The sequence below is a fragment of the Bos mutus genome, chromosome 14, assembly GCF_027580195.1.
Source record: "Bos mutus isolate GX-2022 chromosome 14, NWIPB_WYAK_1.1, whole genome shotgun sequence".
Lineage (NCBI taxonomy): Eukaryota > Metazoa > Chordata > Mammalia > Artiodactyla > Bovidae > Bos > Bos mutus.
In genome coordinates this window covers 37874432-37894302 of record NC_091630.1, presented here as the reverse complement: position 1 = coordinate 37894302, position 19871 = coordinate 37874432, and the positions used below count along the sequence as shown (strand labels likewise).

General features: G+C 45.3%; 1 protein-coding gene across 4 annotated transcripts in view; it reads right to left on the bottom strand.

The window, feature by feature from the left end:
• PAG1 (phosphoprotein membrane anchor with glycosphingolipid microdomains 1) overlaps positions 1–19871 on the bottom strand; it is a 159935-nt gene that overhangs the window by 9120 nt on the left and 130944 nt on the right. For all 4 annotated transcript variants that reach the window (XM_070382206.1, XM_070382208.1, XM_070382207.1 and 1 more), the window contains 5 exons: positions 16896–17103; positions 15227–15278; positions 12064–12160; positions 9371–9972; positions 4734–4793 (listed from right to left, as the gene is read on the bottom strand). In XM_070382206.1, the coding sequence (XP_070238307.1) occupies positions 4734–4793; positions 9371–9972; positions 12064–12160; positions 15227–15278; positions 16896–17020 (936 nt within the window). In that variant the 5' untranslated portion in view covers positions 17021–17103. The remainder of the gene's footprint in view (positions 1–4733; positions 4794–9370; positions 9973–12063; positions 12161–15226; positions 15279–16895; positions 17104–19871) is intronic.

Sequence of the window (19871 nt, the reverse complement as noted above, 5' to 3'; positions counted from 1 at the left end):
TTGGCTTTTCTAGATTTCACATCTATATGAGAATACACACTATCTGTCTTTCTCTATCTGACTCATTTCACTTGGCACAATGCCCTCAAGATCCATCTATGCTGTTGCAAATGGCAAGATTTTCTTTTTTATGGATGAATAATATTCCATTATGTGTACATGCGTGTGTGTGTGTGTGTAATTACATTTTCTTTATCCATTCATCTGTTGTTGGACAGTTAAGTTGTTTTCATGACTTGGCTATTGTGAATAATACTGCAATAAACAGAGGAGTACAGATATCTCTTGTAGACAGTGTTTTCATTTCTTTTGGATATATACCCAGAAGCCGATTCTTCACAACCTATGCTAATCCTGGAGTACGCAGCAGAACAATTATATGTGTTGTCTATAACTTTGTAAGTAGCCTAATTCTATGAAATCCAGGTTCTCTCTAATTCTGCCAAGGGTTTGAGGCAAGCAGGTAGAGTGGGCAGCTCAAGACCCCCAGGACCTGACCACAACATCGGGTTTTATTTGATTTCTTTATCACAATGATATTTCACCTGAGGAAAGTTTTGACTGCTTTACAAAAAAGGGTAGAAAACATATCATCCTGGTGATACTCAAAAGGGTGGGCTTCAAGTCAGCAGTAGCAGGATCTGGACATTTTTTGGAAAGGCAAACCCTGGGGCACCACCCCAGAACCACTGAGTCACAAATTCTGGGGGTGGGCTGACTCTCATGCCCACTAAGTGCGAGAAGCACTGCACCAGACTGTATAATCCACTCCTCCCGCATCACAAAGGTCTCAACAATAGCTTCTGGATGCTGGTTGGCAGTATACATATATCTGTCAGAGGATCACTTTCCACTATTTTTTTTTCTGATTTTATCTATTAATTTTATCGAAGGACAATTGCTTTACAGAATTTCGTTGTTTTCTGCCAAATATCAACATGAATCAGCCATAGGTATACCTCTTCCTCTTGAACCTCCCTCCCATCTTCCTTACCATCCCACCCCTCTACTATTTTTTAAATTAATACTTCATTGCATACTATTGGTTAAATAGACATTCAGAGATGGGGCTAAGTTTTCTTCAGTGGGAAAATTCATTCTTATATGAAATCAACTCAGAAATGATATTGGGAGACAATCAACTTAGGGGATGGGCTGCCCAGGTGGCTCAGTAGTGAAGACTTTGCCTGCCAGTGCAGGAGATGCAGGAGACATGGGTTCAAACCCTGGGTCAGGAAGATTCCCTGGAGAAGGAAATGGCTACCCATTCCAGCATTCTTGCCTGGGAAATCCCATGGACAGAGGAGTCTGGTGGACTACAGTCCATGGGGTCGTGGAGAGTCAGACAAGACTGCACCTCTCATGCAACAAAGACAAAAACTTATGGGACACTCTTTCCTTTGGGAAGAACAGGCTGTTTTCCAAGCAAACCCACTCAGTCTCACCAATACATCTCATCTAGCCACAAATACAGAAGGCAGGAGAAGGGGATGACAGAGGATGATATGGTTGGATGGCATCACCAACTCGATGGACATGAGTTTGAGCAAACTTCAGGGGACGAAGGACAGGGAAGCCTGGCGTGCTGCAGTCCGTAGGGTTGCAAAGAGTCAGACATGACTGAGCGACTGAACATCAACAACAAAGCCACAAATATCAGGAGAGGTTTCATTTTCTTTGATACAAAAATGGACTGATTAGGAGATTTGGGAGGGAGGGTATTGTTTTATTGTTAGAAATCATGGTTGGAAATAAGTAAAAATATCCTTCATTACCTGCAGTTATCTTTGCACAGCAATTGATGTATTAAAACACCCAGGAAATAAGGGAACATACTTCCTGACAGATGCTTGGCTTTGCAAGTGCAGAGAGAGATGTCCTACTCTCACATATCCACATGCTGGGCAGAAAGCTTCCAGCTGGCCTCCAAAACTTCTTAAGACACGCCTGCCGCACGCTAACTGTCATTTGCATGAGAACTTTCCCTACAGGCTGGTGGCTGGCATTTGCCAGGCTTTGACAATCCAAAGGGTTTGAGTCAGAGAAATAATCTTTGTGAAACTCCTGCCCTGTTGATTTAACCATTTTCATGCATATTAAATTAACATTCTCACCTGAGAGGTTTTAACTAAAAAATTCCTTTCAAAATGAGGAATTAGAGTAGCTTTCCATTTCAGAAGAGTAAAACACAAGGCCTCTGCTTTGTGTAGCAAGTTGCCAACACATGAAACTTTTTACTTAAAAGGTGGTCCGAGCCAAAACCGTGGACAGATTATAAAGGGGTGAGTCATGCATGATAGGGGCTTCCCCGGTGGCTCAGAAGGTAAAGAATCTGCCTGCAGTGCAGGAGACCAGGGTTCGATCCCTGGGTTGGGAAGACCCCCTGGAAGAGGAGGAAATGGCAACCCACTCCATTATGCTTGCCTGGAGAATCCCATGGACAGAGGAGGCTGGCAGGCTACAGTTCGTGGGTTGCAAAGAGCTGGACACGACTGAGCCACTAAACACACATGCATGGATAGTAATGAAGGTAGCCAGTGTCCTCAGCTTCAGCGGTAACATCAGGAGGACAAACACAACTTTATCTGTGAGAGTGACAGCGAGAGCTGGGCCCTTAGCACCACTTCTGTTTCTCTTCCTCCTTTCTTGCCCATGCTTCTGTCACAATGGCCTCCACTCCTGGTAAGTACTTGGGCCTTCTTGGCTTTTACAGTCTTTTCTTTTTTAAATTACAGGCTCTTTCATTAACTTGCAACTTAATATTTTCCCTGGGCATGAACCAAATGTGCAGGAGGGTGTCACTGTAAATTTGAAATCTTATTAACATTTCTCAAGTCTTCTAATATTCTTTTTGAATATATGTCTCCTACGACTATTATTTTTATTTTGTATAAATAAAAGGTTTCTCTTCAAGCCCTCTTACTATTTAGCTTTGCAATTTTTCTCTTTAACATGTTTCATCATTATTATTCAGTCTGTAAATTGTTATTATGTTCTCATAAATTACCCTCTTTCCCTCATTTCTCTTCTTTTTATATTCAATCCTTCCCCCACCATTCTGTTAAATTAGGATAACAGTACTTAAAATTCAGGTCTCAGTTTCAGTCTGGACTCACATTATATCACATGAATATAAAAATAAATGATCTCCATATTTATTTTTCCTAAATCATCTTCCTAGAATGAATACATGGGAGTCACAGTTCTTTATTCTATGTTCAACATTCATCAGTATAACAGTGTCCTATTCAAAAACCACAAACAAATGTAAGATAAGAGGAAAAGTAATTAAAAATTTCACATAGTCTCAATTTATTTTAAAGAATTAGTTTCCAGATCTCTTATATATTTTTTTTCAGCCTGGCTTGTAGAATATTAATTCCTTAACCAGGGACTGAACCCATGGCCTCAGCAGTGAAAGCACCGAGTCCTAAAAACTGGACTGCCAGGGAATTAAAATATTTTCTTAGCCCAATGGGATGGCTCCAGGAGAGTGAAAAATGCTGGAGGAGGCACAGGAGCCACTTCGGGCCCTGGTAGGAGGGCCCTGCATTAGTCTTGTGAGGGGCGGGCCCAGTGGATATGGACAGGGGTGGGGGAACATGAAAGTTAGCTTCTGAGGTGGAATTGAAGGGCCTGATTACTGGCTGAATCTGAAGACAGTGAGGAAAATGCGGTGTTCAGGAGGGCCCCAGAGTTTTGGCTTCTGCAACCAGGTGGACAGATGGCAGTTCCACTGCCTGGAGAGGGAACGTGGTGGGGGCTGGGCAACGTCACACGTGTGTGTTGCTTTTGCGTGTGTGTGCGTGCCAAGCCACCTCAGTTGTGTCTGACTCTGTGTGAGCCCATGGACTGTAGCCCACCAGGCTCCTCTGTCCATGGGATTCTCCAGGCAAGAATAGTGGAGCGGGTTGTCGTGCCCTCCTCCAGGGATCTTCATGACCCAGGGACTGAACTTGTGTCTCTTATGCCTCCTGCATTGGCAGGTGGGTTCTTTACCACTAGCGCCACCTGGAAAGCCCACATTGCTTTTGTACACGTACACAATTTACTAAGCTAGGCATGCCAGGAAGAGGCTTTATGTAGCTTGACAAATTAAGGTGTTCGGCTCTGAATCTAGCTTGACAAAATCCCATAAATACTGGCTTTTACAATTTTAATGCTTCACTGAAAGTTTAATCCATGACTCTTCAGCCCCGGTGCTTGGGAGGATACATCACTGTTTCTCATTGGTGGCCATGTCTAACCCTACTTCCAGTCTAGAAGTGTTTTTGAAGTTTCCTGCTCTGTCTCCCAGAAGCCTAAGCCCTTCTTCCTCTGTCTCCCAGCCTGGAGCAAATTCTCTACATCCACCTGTTCCAATTCCCTGCATATTCCAACCCACTATTAACTTCCTTCTAATGGGAACCTCCTCCCTGATTAAAGCTCACACACTTACATTTCTCTCTTCTCATTTCTCTTTCCTCCCCTCCCCTTTCTATTTTTGTCTTCTCCTTCTTCCCTATTGAGCTTCCTTGTTCAACTTATCCTCTTCCTTGTCTTCCCATCTCCCAGTTACTTTCTCTGAACCATGATACAGCCAACATAGCCAACTCTCATTTCCAACCATAGGCTTAAGAGCCTACTTCAGCTTTCTCAGATGAAGGGTAATAGGACAGAGCGTCTACTTAAGGAAGGAAGTGCTATTCTCTATTACAAGAGCTTCTGGATTATTTAAAAGTAACAAAACTCACCTCTTCTTCTGTGAGAGTTGGGTCTTCTTCCCGGGACTTGTACGACAATGAACTAAGTCTCTGTTAGAACAAAATAAATCAAGAGAAGAGAGTTTAAAGTCAATAATTTAACCTTTTTTTGGGCATATGCTGTGATACAACTATATACAAAAATGTTTTCAAACGATTCTTAGACAAGAAACTATTTTCTACAAAGAAATTATATAAAGGACCTCAGGAATAAACACATAAGTATGATTTTACATACCTAGCAGTATTACATTAGATAAATTTCTTCTAATTTTTTTATTTGAATCTGTAGGTACAGAAAAACCAAATGATTATGAAGATTACTGTTTCAATTCCTAATTATCACTGAAGGATTGATCATTAATGAAAGATTGAAAAATTGACTGAAAAAAATACTATGGTGTTTGTCAAATCCCTAAATTTTTTATTTCTAGTTTGCATGAGTTATCAGGAAGATTCTTAGGTCATCTGGAAACTTTTTCACAACTAGTGGAGAAATCAACTCACATTTTCTGGCCTCATTTCTTGATGATTCTTGATGATTCTGGCTCTGGATTCACTGAATCTCTAACACCTCTCCTGCCTGAATTCTTGCTGATTTCAACCGACCTGTATCCTTCCAAACCTGCACCTACTGCTTGACCTCCCTGCACCGACCGTGCATCCTTGCCCCACCTCCCTGCTCAGTCTGCACCTCAGACCCCTCTTAGCCTAAACCACAGCAGCCCCACTATCCCATCTCCCTGCAGGCCCCTTCAGACCAGCACTCACTGTTCATGCCTACTCCTCCCATAACCCAGTTCAACAAGCCTGCAAAACTGTGGGGCCCCCAACCACTTTTTTGCATGTCTCACTTCTCCTCCTCCTTCCTTCCTACCCTATCAAACTCAAGCTCCATGGTCGGCCATCACTGTCATACTTTAAGAACTCCACTCCCTTCCTGGTCACTGGAGAACTCACCCCTCAGATGAGTCCTTAAAGCTGCTCTGAATCTTCCTACACCTGCTACTACCCGCTGGCCCCTGCTCTCCTAGCTGCCTTCTTCACATCTTCTCCTCTCTCCCCGAACCCCCAACACCTCATCCCTAGCTGAGGACCTTGAGAAAACTGAAGGAATCAAAAGAAATGTCTATAAACTTCTACCTCTCCCATCACACCTCCAGTCTCTGCATTCACACGTCTTCCTCCCTGCCCGTTGCCACAAGTGAACTTTCCAGGCTCCACCTTAAGGCGATCCCTTCCTCCTGTGCAGGAGACCCTGACCTCTTGCACCCACTCGTGGATATAAGCACCAGCAACACTCCATTCTGTCTACATCAACTTTCCCCTCTATGGAGTCATCCCCATCCACATAAAAACAGGCTATTTATCTATTCTAAAACCCAAACCAAACCAACACACCCTTCTAGTTCTGTTACTAATTCCATTATAGCAAAACCTCTTAAAAGAGTTGTCTAAAAAAAAACAACACTCAATTTTTCTCTTCCTATTATCTCTCCAAACCCATTTCAGTTCAGTTTCTGCCTCCTAGATTCCAAAGAAACTGCTCTCGAGGAGGACACTGATGTCCATCGTGTCACTGATCTCTCCTGACCTCTCTCCTGACCCACCTGCTGTGTGCTGCAAGGTCACCCCTTCTTCCCCGAACACTCACTCCTTGGCTTCTAGGACACTGGATTTTCCTGTTTTTCTCTCCTGTTTTCCTCTCTTCTGCTGGCTCCTTTCTTTCCTGGACCTGTGTCCTTAGAACTCTTCAAGTCCCCACTCACACACACTCATGCAGTGATCTCACCCGATGTCAGCTTGAAAAAACTAATTTCTGCTGCTGACTTCCAAATGTACAAGCCCAGCCCAGGCCTATCCTTGTAAGCCTGCTCCTCCATCCAGCTGTTCTCTGATGTTGCTTCTTGGATGACCAATATCTATCTCAAACCAATATGTCCAGCCCCGAACTCCCAAATTTGCTTGGCCCACAGTCCTTCTACTTCAGTTTATGGCAGTCCCACGCTTCCAGGGGCTCAGGCCACACCCTGGATTCATCACTGTTTCCTCATCCTTTCATCCACATCTGGCCCATCAACAAATCTCCTGGTTCTAGTTTAGTGTCTCCTGTTACTTCTGCTGCTCCTACCCTGTTCCAACAAGTGTTTCTTGTCTTGCTTATTAGAATGGCTACCCAACTGGTCTCCTTGCTTTCATTCTTCATGGCTGAATGTCAACTCCATCAGAGGGATCCTTCTTAAACCCAGATGAAGTCATCCTGCTCAAGTCTTTCAAGCGACCCCATTTTATTCAGATTATAAGCCAAGGCCATACAGGGTTGGGCCCCCAGTTAATCTCTCTTTCAACTCCTCTTAGCCTTGCTCTCTCCTCTCCAGCCACACCTATACCCTCTTCGTCCCTGGAGAGGCTGGGCATGCTCTGGCCTCAGGGCCTTCATACTGGCCATTTCCTCTACTTCATTGGCTCTTCCCCTAAAACATGAACCAAGTCACTCTCTCAACTCCTTTTAATTTTTTGTTCAAATGCCCCTTTGAACAAAGCCAGGCATGCCCTGACCACTCTCCTCACAACTGTGCTGCTACCCAACTTTCTCAGTCCCTCAGATTCTGTTCTGATTTTTTTCCTTTATATTTTAAAGCCTTCTAAGATATACTTTTGTTGTTCAGTCACTAAGTCGTGCCTGACTCTTTTTGAACCCATGGACTGCAGTACGCTAGGCTTCCCTGTCCTTCATTATCTCTTGGAGTTTGCTCAAACTCATATCCATTGAGTCAGTGACGTTATCTATATAATACATATGTATATATGGGGCTTCCCTGGCCGCTCGGATGGTAGAGTCTGCCTACAATGCTGCAGACCTGGTTTCGATTCTTGGGTTGGGAAGAGCCCCTGGAGAAGGCAATGGCAACCCACTCCAGTTCTTGCCTGGAAAATTCCATGGACAGAGGAGCCTGGTGGTCTACAATCTATGGGGTCACAAAGAGTCAGACACGACTTAGTGACTTCATTTTACATATAAGTATTATATAAAAAATATACTTTACTTACATACATATTTATGTTTTTATCTTCTAACTAAAATGTAAGTGCCACAGGGGCAGAGATTTTTGTTCATTTATCTGCTTGTTCACTAGTGCATTCCCAGCACCTAGATCTTGTAGCTTACAGTGGAAAAGCTCATTAAAATCCTTTTGCAAATGAAAGCATGAATATTAAGCATTTTAAGTTCTCCCAATCACTTAAAATGAGAATGGTTTATATGGAAACGATGGATCATTCATCCCTATATTCCTACAGAAAGGTAATCTGGTTCCCAGATGGGTATTTCCAGTTTCTAATGTGACATCTGGAAAATTGCTTACTTGGCAGTGGTTAGACAATCAACTCTCTTATCTATCAACTGCTTGAAAGTAAAAAAAGGTTTAACTGTTTTAAACAGCATAAACTTCACATTAGTTTTATTATCTTTGGTTATACAAAGGGCAAAAAATTGGGGTGCATTTTTGCCTTTAACAAATATGTTCATAAACACTTCATTGCTGTTGTCAACGGCTTACTTCATGGGTAACATGAAAAGCTGAAATGCATTCAGAGAACACTATGCAGAATGACCCCTTGGAGTAAGGGCTTTCCAAGTGACGCTAGTGGTAAAGAACCCACCTGCCAATGCAGGAGACAGAAGAGATGCAGGTTCCATCCCTGGGTCGGGAAGATCCCCTAGAGGAGGGCATGGCAACCCACTCCAGTATCTTTGCCTGGAGAATCCCACAGACAGAGGAGCCTAGTGGGCTACAGTCTATGGGGTCGTAGAGTCAGACACGACTGAAGCGACTTAGCACGCACATATAACCTTAGCCAGGGCTCCCCTTTGGATCATGAACTCCACAAATTTTCTAAGGCTGCTATCGACTGACTAGCCCCTACTTGGCCTTCCTACCTGAGAAGAGAACCCTACTGTTGTCTCTGCAGAGAATAGAAAATCCCAAGGTAATGCTGATAGCTGGAGATGAGAATTCCAAGCTATTGTGGCTCAGGTGTCAGCTCATGGGACACACAGAGAGAAGGCTCAGGGATTCTTACTGCATTTTAGAGCTCTGTTGAACATCTAAAATTAAGAGTCACAGGTTATTGTTTAGAAATTGTTGTTAAATAAAATCTCTTATGTGACTCCTATAAAAGTCTATACATAGCCAGATATGCCCAGAAGCACCTGTGGGCTTGTTCCTGGGCTCTGATTTCTGGGACCTTGGGTGGAGGGGCGGGAATCACCCCACTGCTTGGGATGGCGAAAAGTAGAAGAGGCTAAATGGGCAGCAAAGTCTCATCTTTTTCGTTTTTGGCCTTCAAAATGTAGAAAATAGTACTTGGCCTCAATGAGACATGATGCAAAAACTGGAAAATATCCAAGATGCCAAGGCAGAAATATTTTGTAAGCATAAATTTTCAGTATTTTATTACTTGGAGGGGTAAAATTCAAACACAGCTTACATGAAAACAGCTGTTACCATTAGATACACGTGAAGGTGTCAGCATGTATTTCTTAGAATACCATGCAAACAAACGCCCCAGGTTTAGGTAGATTCCCAATCGGGACCAAAGCTCTGAAACAAATTGCAGGAGCCCACCTTGTTGGTTTCACTGGTCCCCTCAGCGGCTCCCTCTTCTCCTGCTTGACTCTCTTCCTTCTGAAGGTTTTCATTTTCGTCCAGGAGTTTCACGGGGACAGGAGGCGGGGCCTCCTCTTCTGGATCACATGAATTTCCAAGAAGAATCTCCGCGTTGACACTCTGTCGACACTTTTTGTTTCTGTCCACCGACGCATACTCGGCAAAGTCTGTTCTGCTGTTGGCCTGCGGCCCCGGAAGCTCTTTCACACCGGAAGTAGACTTCGACCTACCGCTGTGGCCTCGACTTGGCTGGGCAGCTGCCGTCACCTCCTTAATTTCGTTCACGGTTTCATACAAGCAGTCCTCCACCATGTTTTCTTGCGAGGAACTGTCCTTGAGCACTTCATAGGGTCCTTCCATCCCCAGAGCCTGGTCCCCGTCTGCACTTCTCCCATTGTGCATCGTGTCCACCGAGCTCTCTGGGGGAATTCTGGGCAACTCTCGACTTTGATGACATTTCGGCTTCCCTGTGCTGTCCTGGGAGTCCAGTAGATCTGAAGCCGAGGTCTGGACTTCCTCATAATGTTGCATGCAGGTCACCGTGCTGTCTTCTGAAAGAACTAAAGCAGCAGGAGTATTAAAAGTGGAGAAAGACGCTTCCTTATAGAACTATTACAGTGACTTGGATAATGTCAAGTGAAGTGAAATCAAGGTGCTGGCTTTTTATTTGACTTGAGGTTGCAAACTGTACATGATGTGACTGTTAGTGGAAATCTGGGCTTCCCTGGTGGCTCAGTCAGTATAGAATCTGCCTGCCAATGCAGGAGATGCAGGTTCAATCCCTGGGTTGGGAAGGTCCCCTGGAGAAGGGAATGGCCACCCACAACAGTATTCTTGCCTGGAGAATTCCATGGACAGAGGAGCCTGGCGGGCTACAGTCCATGGTGTCGCAAAGAATTGGACACAACATCTGGGGAAATTGATAATGGATCTCTTGATCTGCGAAGTTATCACCACCACCGTGTTCTGAATACTTAATCGTCATGGAGGAGGTGAGCTTCCGCCCTCTGGATTTAGACATTTGTGTCCTGGTAGACAGAACCGGCACTGGCGTCTGAAGACAGTGTCAATCCTGACTGCCCCACAGCTTCCTGGTCTATAAATGGAGGTAAGAGGATTTGCTACTGCAGGTGAAGCAGTCTGTAAACTGCACCATGGAAATGGAGTTGTGACTTCTGTCAGCATTCACATCAGGCAGTGAGCGTGTAGATGGGGTGCCTCGGACTCAAACCAAAGGTTCACATTACAGATCCTTGGTGCATAGACCATAAGATCTTAGGCAAATTAGTAACTTCTGTGTGCCAGGCAGAATAATGTGCACCCTTAGGTGTGCATGTCCTAATCCCTAGATTCCGTGAATGTGTTCCGTCACATGGCAAAGGAGGAATTGAGGACAAGGATAAACTACCTACCTGCTGACCTTGAGATGGGGAGGACCCTGGGCATCCAGGTGGGCCCAGTGTAATTAGAAGGGTCCTTAGAAGTAAAGGGGCTTCTCAGTGGCTTAGACAGTAAAGAATCTGCCTGCAATATGGAAGACATGGGTTTGATCCCTGGGTGGGGAAGATCCCCTGGAGAAGGAAATGGTAACTCACTCTAGTATTTTTGCCTGGAAAATTCTGTGGACAGAGTAGCCTGGTGGGCTACAGTCCATGGGGTCTCAAAGAGTCAGACATGACTGAGTGGCTAACACCTGTGAGTGAAACAGGCAGGAGAGTCTGAGAGGGGCTTGACGATGGAGAGAAAGGCCTGGACCAATGCGGGCAGCTTCTAGAAGCTGAAGCAGGCGAGGAACCAAATTCTCCCCTAGAACCTGGGGAGGAAATGCTGCCCTGCTGCTATTGGGCTGGACAATACTTACAGATTTTAGCCCAGGGAGACCCGGTTCAGACTCTGATACCCAGAGCTGTAAATTAACCTGTGCTGTTCGCAGACACTAACTTTGTGGTAATTTGCTGCAGCAGCAATGTTTCAGTTGCCTCATCTGTAAACTGAGGACAGTAATAATCTCCATCTTACAGAGCAGTAGTAATACTAGTAATAGTAATCTCATAGGGTAACAGTAATCTTACAGTTGTTAGCGTACACAAGTTCATAAACATAGAGATCTTAGAGCGAGGGCACAGAGCAGCCAACTCATAGGTACTAACTTTTCATCCAAATGATATTTTTTTTTTGCTAAAACTGGCAGTAATACAAAAGGAGAGCAAGAACACATTTCCTAGTTTTTTGAGCTACACTTTCTTTTTTCATGTGTGAACGGTTTATTGAAAGGTGTAAGAAATACAGTGGATAATGTAGCCAATAAAGTCTGCATTAATAAGACAGCTTCAAATATGTGACTGAAGCCAAATCCTGCAGGAAAAGTCTGGAAAACAGAGCAATCAACAGGCCTACGAGTTATCTCAGCCAAGGGACAAGGGACCCCTCCTTGTACCACTCATTGGTGAAGGGCTGTCTTGGGGAAGATATTAATTCCCAGGTACTTCTGTCCAGGTCACGCAGGCAAGTGAGCCGGTGTTATAAAGAAATGATGATGGTAATCGTGGTGGTGTTCTGAGCTACATTTTCTGACCTTTCTGAGCTACATTTCTAGTTCTTTTGCAGGTAATGAGGCCTGCCTGGAAAGCTGGAATTGTGACAGCACTTACTGTCTCCGTTGGTGAGTGCTCCGTTCTGCTCGCTGCTAGGGGGCGCATCTGTGGCCAGGCTGGTGACAGAGCGGCTGAACATCTCCTTGTCAGAAGGCTGCAAGAACAAAGGTGCCAAGCGAGTCAGACTGCGGGGCAGAGGGGAATAGCCATGCCTTTTTGTTGTTGTTTTATTTATATTTATTCATTTGCATAGCCTGTGGGATCTTAGTTCCCCAGAGTCCTAACCACTGGACCACCAGGGATTTCCGTCCATGGCTTTTTCTAAAAATTAAAACAGCAACAACAAAACCCAAATCTGCTACTTAGATGCAAATTAAGTGAAATGAAATGAAGTTGAGTCCCTCAGTTGGACTAGCTGCATGTCAAAGGCTCAACAGCCACACGTGGGTAGTGGCCATTCTGTCAGTGCAGCCGAGCCATCTTGGTAGAAGGTTCTGTTGGACAGAGCTGTCCTGGGAATCTCCTGAGGCTGCCACCCACAGAGTTTCCCTTCCCAGATCACAAGTGGGCTACAGCAGGTCGTGGGGAGCCAGTCTCCTAGCTCAAGGCAAGGCGGGACGGGGAAGCCCCAGGGCTGATCCGAATCAGCACCAGCAGATAGCGGCCTCATCTTTCTCCCAGAGATGCTGGAAATGTCACCCTTTTCAGAGGTGTGTCATGCTGAGGAAAACGAGGGAAAACATCACCTTTGTCATCTGAAGGGAAGAGTCTTAAATCTGATCAAAGATAAACGTCACTGACATCCGAGATGTTCATCATCAGCCAAGTCTCCGCTTGAAGGTTTGCAAAAAATGTTGTATGCTAAAGCTTAGGTCTGCAAACCTTCCTTATTCTCACAAATTCAGGACCCTTTTGGGGAAGAATGGCATTGGTCGTTTTTTACTGGGCTTATTGGCGGAAGTGGACAAGGCTGAGCTACAGTTGGAAGTAAGTTGCTAGATCACGTATTTCTTGAAATATGCCGCCCGTCTCATGTAGCAGCTGAATCACTGCTGATATGGTCTGCTCCCCAATCCCACTCATGGAGTGCATGCAGGACCCAGGTAGGCACACCCGACTGGCTCCAGGAGTCCACACAGGAAGTTCTGATGTAAATAGCACCACTTGGCTACCTGGCTTCTCAAAATCTCTGACTCCTGACTGGCAACGAAGTAATAACAACACAAGGGGCTTCCCAGGTGGCTCAGTGGTAAAGAATACACCTGCCAAGCAGGGGACACAGGTTAGATCACTAATCCGGGAAGATCCCCTGGAGAAGAAAATGGCAACCCACTCCAGTACTCTTGCCTGGACAATCCCATGGACAGAGGAGCCTGGTGGGTTATAGTCCATGGGGTCGCAAAGAGTTGGACACGACTTGGTGACTAAACCACAAAAATAATAATAGAGTATGGAGCTCACATTCCAGAAACTTACAGGGAATCAACTCTTTCAATCCCATGAAAGGGGACCCCCTTTCCCCTGGGTCACCCCTGGACCTGCGTGTGTGTGAAGCTACAGCAGAGGCGCCACCTTCTCCCCCACCTGCCTTCTGGGTGCAGTCTAATAGAGGTGCTGGGGACAGGTGAGAAGTGGGGACACAGACAACCAGAGACTGCCGTGGGGGTGACAAAGTGAGGGTAAGAGGGAGGGCGGTGCTGAGAAGCCGGGAAGAGGTGGATGGGTGAGCCTCCTGCACACAGAGACAAAAGGGAGGACCCCCGGGGCTCCTAGGAGAGGAGACTTGACCACTTCGTTGCCCCGGCTGGAAGAGTTCCCACATTCACAGGGCAGGGCGCCTGGGACTGGAGACGCCTGCTGCGGGGCTCGGAACCTGACTGCTGGCTGCTTTTTTTACTCCAGACCTCACCTCCAGATCCCTCACCTCCAGACCCCTCACTCATCCATCGTTTCTCTTTGCCCCTTCTTCCTTGGACAGATTTACAGTTGTTCTTGAGAAATTACATCTAGGAGAGGAAGCAACTTCATAGTTTTATCCTGCGTATATGAAGGCAGGGGCTTCCCTGGTGACTCAGCAGAAAAGAATCCACCTGACAAGCAGAAGATATGGGTTCAATCCCTGGGTTGGGAAGATCCCCTGGAGGAGGGCATGGCAACCCACTCCGGTATCCTTGCCTGGAGAATCCCATGGACAGAGGAACCTGGTGGGCTACAGTCCACGGGGTCACAAAGAGTCAGACACGACTTAGTGACTCAACAACAATGTAGCGACTCAACAACAACAATAGGAGGGTGGCCCACCCCCAGCTGTTAGTATTGTTCAGCCAGTTAAGGGCACAGGCCTGAGCGGAACAAGGTGGGACCAGGACGCTCAAGCTGCTCCTCACCTGGGTGGATCCCAAAGGCCCTTAGAGCTTGTCAGGACCCTGTAGGACACAGAGCAAGAAAACTGGGCCAGGCCATCTAGGATGCTGGGGGTCTCAGGCTCCTGCAACCTTACTGATCAGCTGTTATGGGTTGAGTTTTCATCCTCCCCAAATTCCTGTAGTGAAGTCCTAACCCTCAGTACCTCAGAACGGACCTCCTATGGACTCAGGGTCGTTGCGGATGAAACAGGTTAAGATGAGGGATGAGGTCATATCAGAAGCCTTCTAAAAGGGGAACTTGGACAGACATAAATACACACAGAGGGAAGATGGTATGAAAAGTCACAGGGACAGATATGACAGTGAGGGCAGAGTCTTCAAGCATCGCCAAGGGCACCACTGGAAGCTAGGAGAGCAGCCTGGAACACACGCGCCCTCATAGCCTGCTGCTACCGTGATCTTGAATTTCTAGCCTCCAGAACTGAGATGATAAATTTATTATTTAAGCCACTCAGCTTGCAGTCCTTTGTTATGACAGCTGTGGCCAACTAATAAACCAGCTGGAACTGGGCAGAGGCGAAACAGAAACATCCCTGCGGTAAGCTGGGACTATCTGAGCATCTTTCGAGCACTGGTTGCAAAGAGCCGGACACAACTGAAGTGACTGAGCATGCACACAAGCTAGCCACGGGGAGTATAAACCTGCAGCACAAGGGTTCAGCCCAGGCAGCCAGTTAACTCTGGCTGAGTTGCTGCCCTCAGCTTGTAAGCTTGCAGGGACCTGCTTAGAGAAGTGGCTGATGCCTCAAAGGGCACATGCGTGTGCACACACACACACGTGCACGCACACTCACCACATTCATCAGGTTCTCATGGTCCCCACTGTGCGGTCTTGGCTTCTTTTCTCTGAAACAGAAAAGGAAACGTGGCTGTAATATCCAACGTGACACCTAAAATCAAACACACACTCCCCTTTCCTATCCAGACTGTATCAACACTTAAATCTCTCTTTTAATAAAGAACTGAGTTTATTTTACTGAGAAACCAGAAGCCAGACAACTTACCCCTCCTCTGCAGGCAGCAGGGTCTGAGGGGGTCAAGTCCTAGCAAGGGGCTGGCCAGCTCTCTTGCCCCCACTTCCTCCAGGAGTAGAAAATACAAGTTAACAAGAGGACTGGGGGCAGTTTCCTGAGCAGAAACTGTTTATATCTAGAATACTGGGATGATTTCTTTTTTAATTTTTATTTTTTTAAGGAAGTCCAGACAATTCTCATGTCTTCATTTTTCTTAATTCAGTCTTTGCAAAGTCACACACTGCCAGGGGATTGAGAAAATAAAGAAAATACAACTTTTGGCTTGTTGGGAAGGGTACACGCTCTCAGGATGAGTCATGTGTACTTCCAGACTATGGAAAAGTCCATCCAGTAAAAATAGAATTTATTTTTACTCAGGACAGGCTAAAGAAAGCCATCAGTACTAGAAGCTACCTTTCCCATAGATATACAAGGCAACAGTGACACCTAGTGGGAGCATAAATAATTACAGAGACAGGCCCTCCCAGGCCCAGAAGAGTTGACACTCCTCTCCTCTTGGGTCTTATTTCTTCAGCCAGCTGGTCTCTCTCCAGCTCAGGAGACCTGGGTCCGAACCGGCACTACTTGAGTTCAGGGACTCCAGATTTTCTCTTTTTGACAGAGACTTCAGTGCAGGAAGCCATATCCGGACTTTTAAATGACACTTGGCAACTCTCTTCCAAGGTTATTGAGAAGAGTTCGGAAGAGGGTTGGCTGCCAGCTGGTCTGCACTGGCTGCTCCAGCAGCAGCCAACTCACCAGAGAGCGGCATATGTTGTAACAATGTCTGAACACCTGGAAAATCACTCTGGCTTCAGAAGGACTCTGCTTCTCTCCAAGCAAAGATCTCCTTTTTTTTTTTTTTTTTTTTTGGTGGGAGGGTTACACATTTTATATGAAGGAGTCGAGAGAGAAGTGTAATTCTAAAATAAGACAAGATGGTTATTTCATACACAGAATGGTTCTCTTTTAGAAAAATCTGTTTCTTAAGAAACTGCAGTTCTAGATTACAAGTCTTTAATAAAATGACCCCTCCACAGCTACAGAGCAGCAAAAATTCTCAGTAACTCTCAAATGGTAGCAAAAAAGAGTGTGTTTAATACACATCGTACTTAGATTTCCAAATGTCCACAGATGGAGAAAGACAATATAAATTTAGACATGGGTGTGCTCATGAGAACAGAAAAAAGTTCCTTCTGGGAAGTTTCATATATAAGGGCTTTCATATATAAGGTCTCTTCCAGTTGCTCCCCAGGAAAACCAAATATGCCTTTCATTGAACTAATAAAAAGTGTCCTGGGCCCCTTTGCAGGAGAGAAGGCAGTTAATCACAGGAGTGTCTGTGAACGTCTATGCATTGGGATGCCATCCATCACAGGCTTTTTAATACAGAAAGTCTTCTAGGTCCCAGGAACGTGTTAAGGCTCCAGTAGACACACGTCACTCTTACCTGTTGCAACTGGAACACAGAAGGATGAGGAAGGTGATGAGGAAGAAGGTGGCCACAGATGCCAGGCTCCCCAACAAGATGATCTGTGTTTGTCCCTCGATCAGCAAGCTTCCCTCGGGTCCCATGGTGGGGGCGGGGAGTGGCACGGGCTGCTGGAGTCAGTCAGTCCTTCCAAGGTGGCGACATGGGGGCAGAGGGTGGCGTCTTCCTGCAGAGAGAACAGCTTGTGTTTTGACACCTTCTCAGGAGAGGTGCTAGAACCTGGTAGCAAGTTCCTGTGGGGGAGGGGCTAGATGAGAGAGGGGGCTGGGGGCGAGTCTGAGCAGATCAGGGAGGTGTGTACAGAACGCACTGGACTCGACCTGAAACCAGTACCCCTCCGTGGTCTGGGCTTTTGTTTTCTCACCCAAAATGCAAAGCAGGAGGGTGTGGTGCCTAGCTCTGTGTTTTGAGGCCACAGATGTTATTTTTGTAAGTTTGGGAGATGCATTCTTAATGTTTTCAAGTAAGACTCCAAGTCTTGTTAATTATTATTTTTCACCTTTAAATATTTAAATAAATGCAAAATGTTTCACCTGGAGAAAATCTGCTGAAAAAGAAACAACAAATAAATACACGTGTATTTGGATTCCTTTTGTCCACAGAACACTGTAAACCATTTATTACAGCTTTCACAAAAACGTAGTTTGCTACGTTTTTCTTTCCCACTTGAATCCTCAACTCCCCAAGCCTGCTTCTCTCTGAAGGTTTAAGGTCAATACAATTAATGACATAGACAGTCTTTATATTCACCTTCAGAAACAGTTACCTGTTCTGAGCCTATGACTTTATTTTCAGGGCTGGCTTTCATGAAAGTTTGTAAGCATTCAGTAAGTCTACTTTCAAGACCCTGGAGGAAAGTCTGTGCTGAGAACACATCACCAGCAGCAAAGAAGCCTAGTTACAAACAACTACAAACCGAGGGTAAGAGCTGTCCCTAGGACATTGTAGTACCTGGCATTTAGTACCTGGCACATGGGGCTTCCTAAGTGGCACTAGTGGTAAAGAATCCGTCTGCCAAGGCAGGAGATGTAGGAGATGCAGGTTTGATTCCTGGGTCAGGAAGATTCCCTGGAGAAGGACATGGCAACCCACTCCAGTATTCTTGCCTGGAGAATCCCATGGACAGAGAAGCCTGGTGGGCTACAGTCCATAGGGTCGCAGAGTGGGACACGACTGAAGTGCTTAGCACACATGCAGTCAAGTGCTTTCCTCATTTAATCGCTGACACAAGCCTGTGAAGAAAGCATGACTAACTCCCATTTTTCAGACAAGGAAGCTGAAGTTCAGGCACTAAGTTCCCCCGCGGTGTTGCCAGACTCAGCGGCAGCGGAGGACCTGAGTCCAGCCAGCACTTGTAGCCTCTGCCCCTAGAGGGCGCTCCTTCTCACTGGGGGCTATTGCTCCCAGGTCCAGTGAGTTACAAGGCTTCTAAATGAAAACAGCCAACGAGCTTTGTGAAATATTTTAAGATTTAGATTTTGAAAAATAGAGCACTATTTCAAATTAATGATTTGCTTTCTCATCAGAGCTTGTTAAAGAACATTTGCTTCGATCAATTCTAGAACATTTCTCACTTACACAGCCTTAGCTTCATTGTCAAGTTACGTGAATAAAGTCACCAAATAAATATTTGTGTCATGACAATTCATTAGAACTCAAAACACTCTTTAATAAAAAGGCTGGTTGATATTTGCATTTCCATTTGCTCCTTGACAGAGCTGGGACTATGTAGCCATCCACTGAGCAGCTACATCAAGCCTGCACCTGGGCAGCTAAGGGAATGCACTGTGGTTCAATGGGAGAAAACTTGCTCCAGGTGAAACATTTTGCATTTATTTAAATATTCAAAGGTGAAAAATAATAATTAAAAAAAAAGCTGGGGAAAAAGAAATTGTAAGTATGCAGAGAGAATTCTAGGAGATGAAGCTGACTGCTTTCTATATGGCCTTAAACCAACATGAACATGTCCTACAGGTCCATAAATACGTAAGTGTACAGCTTCCTGGGTAATAAAGAACTGCATTCTTCCTGCGTCGGTTATGTACTATACCTGTGGACACTGCACACGTACTGTCACGGACGGTCATGTTGCCTTTGCCTGTTTGCCCCTGGACAGCTATAACTGAAGAGCACTTCTCTTATGATTCGTTGCAACAATGAATAATTCACTTTAAACTCAGGCTACAAATTGGCATCAGAGTAAGTTATTAAAATACATTCAAGCAAGCACATAAATCAGTAAATGTTTATATCCAGGTCCATGCGTGGTGCACTTTAAGAGGCACAAACAAAGAAGATCTGTTGTGCAGGCATTTGTGTGTTCCTTCTTTCATTTGCTCACTCATTCGTACAATGATTGATCAGTGTCTATTGATAAAGCGCTAGGTCCTTAGAAAATAGTTTCTTTAGTGAATTATTCAAAAGCCACATATCCATCCAGCAAGTCCCTCTCTCATCTCTGTGCACGTTTCTCTTTCTCTCTCTCAACAGGGGGAGGCGATAGAATATAATATGGTGCTTTGCCTCACAGAGCAGTATGGGGAGAAGGATGAAAGCAGATTATTACCAGCGACTGAATAAAGGATGTAACTCACAGAAAATGTATCAAAACTCCGGGCTCACTACCCTTCCACTAGAATCTGCAGAAAAGCTTCTGAAAGTGAAAGCAATACTTTTTCCAAAAGTTCTCCTGGTGCACAGAAAAAATGCCACAGTGAAAAGAAAGATCTGGTGTGTTTCTGAGTCAGATATTATAATACACTGTAATCCCCCAGGGCAAGGGCTCCGATTGTGTGGGCGGCTTTCACCTCTCGGAAACTTCTGCATGCAACTGAAGGAGCCGCACAGGTCACAGCCCTGGTTGGGAGTGTGGTGGGAGCCCCTTCCTTTGCAGGGGCCAGCAGTGTGTGTGGGAGGTGTCTACACACATATGAC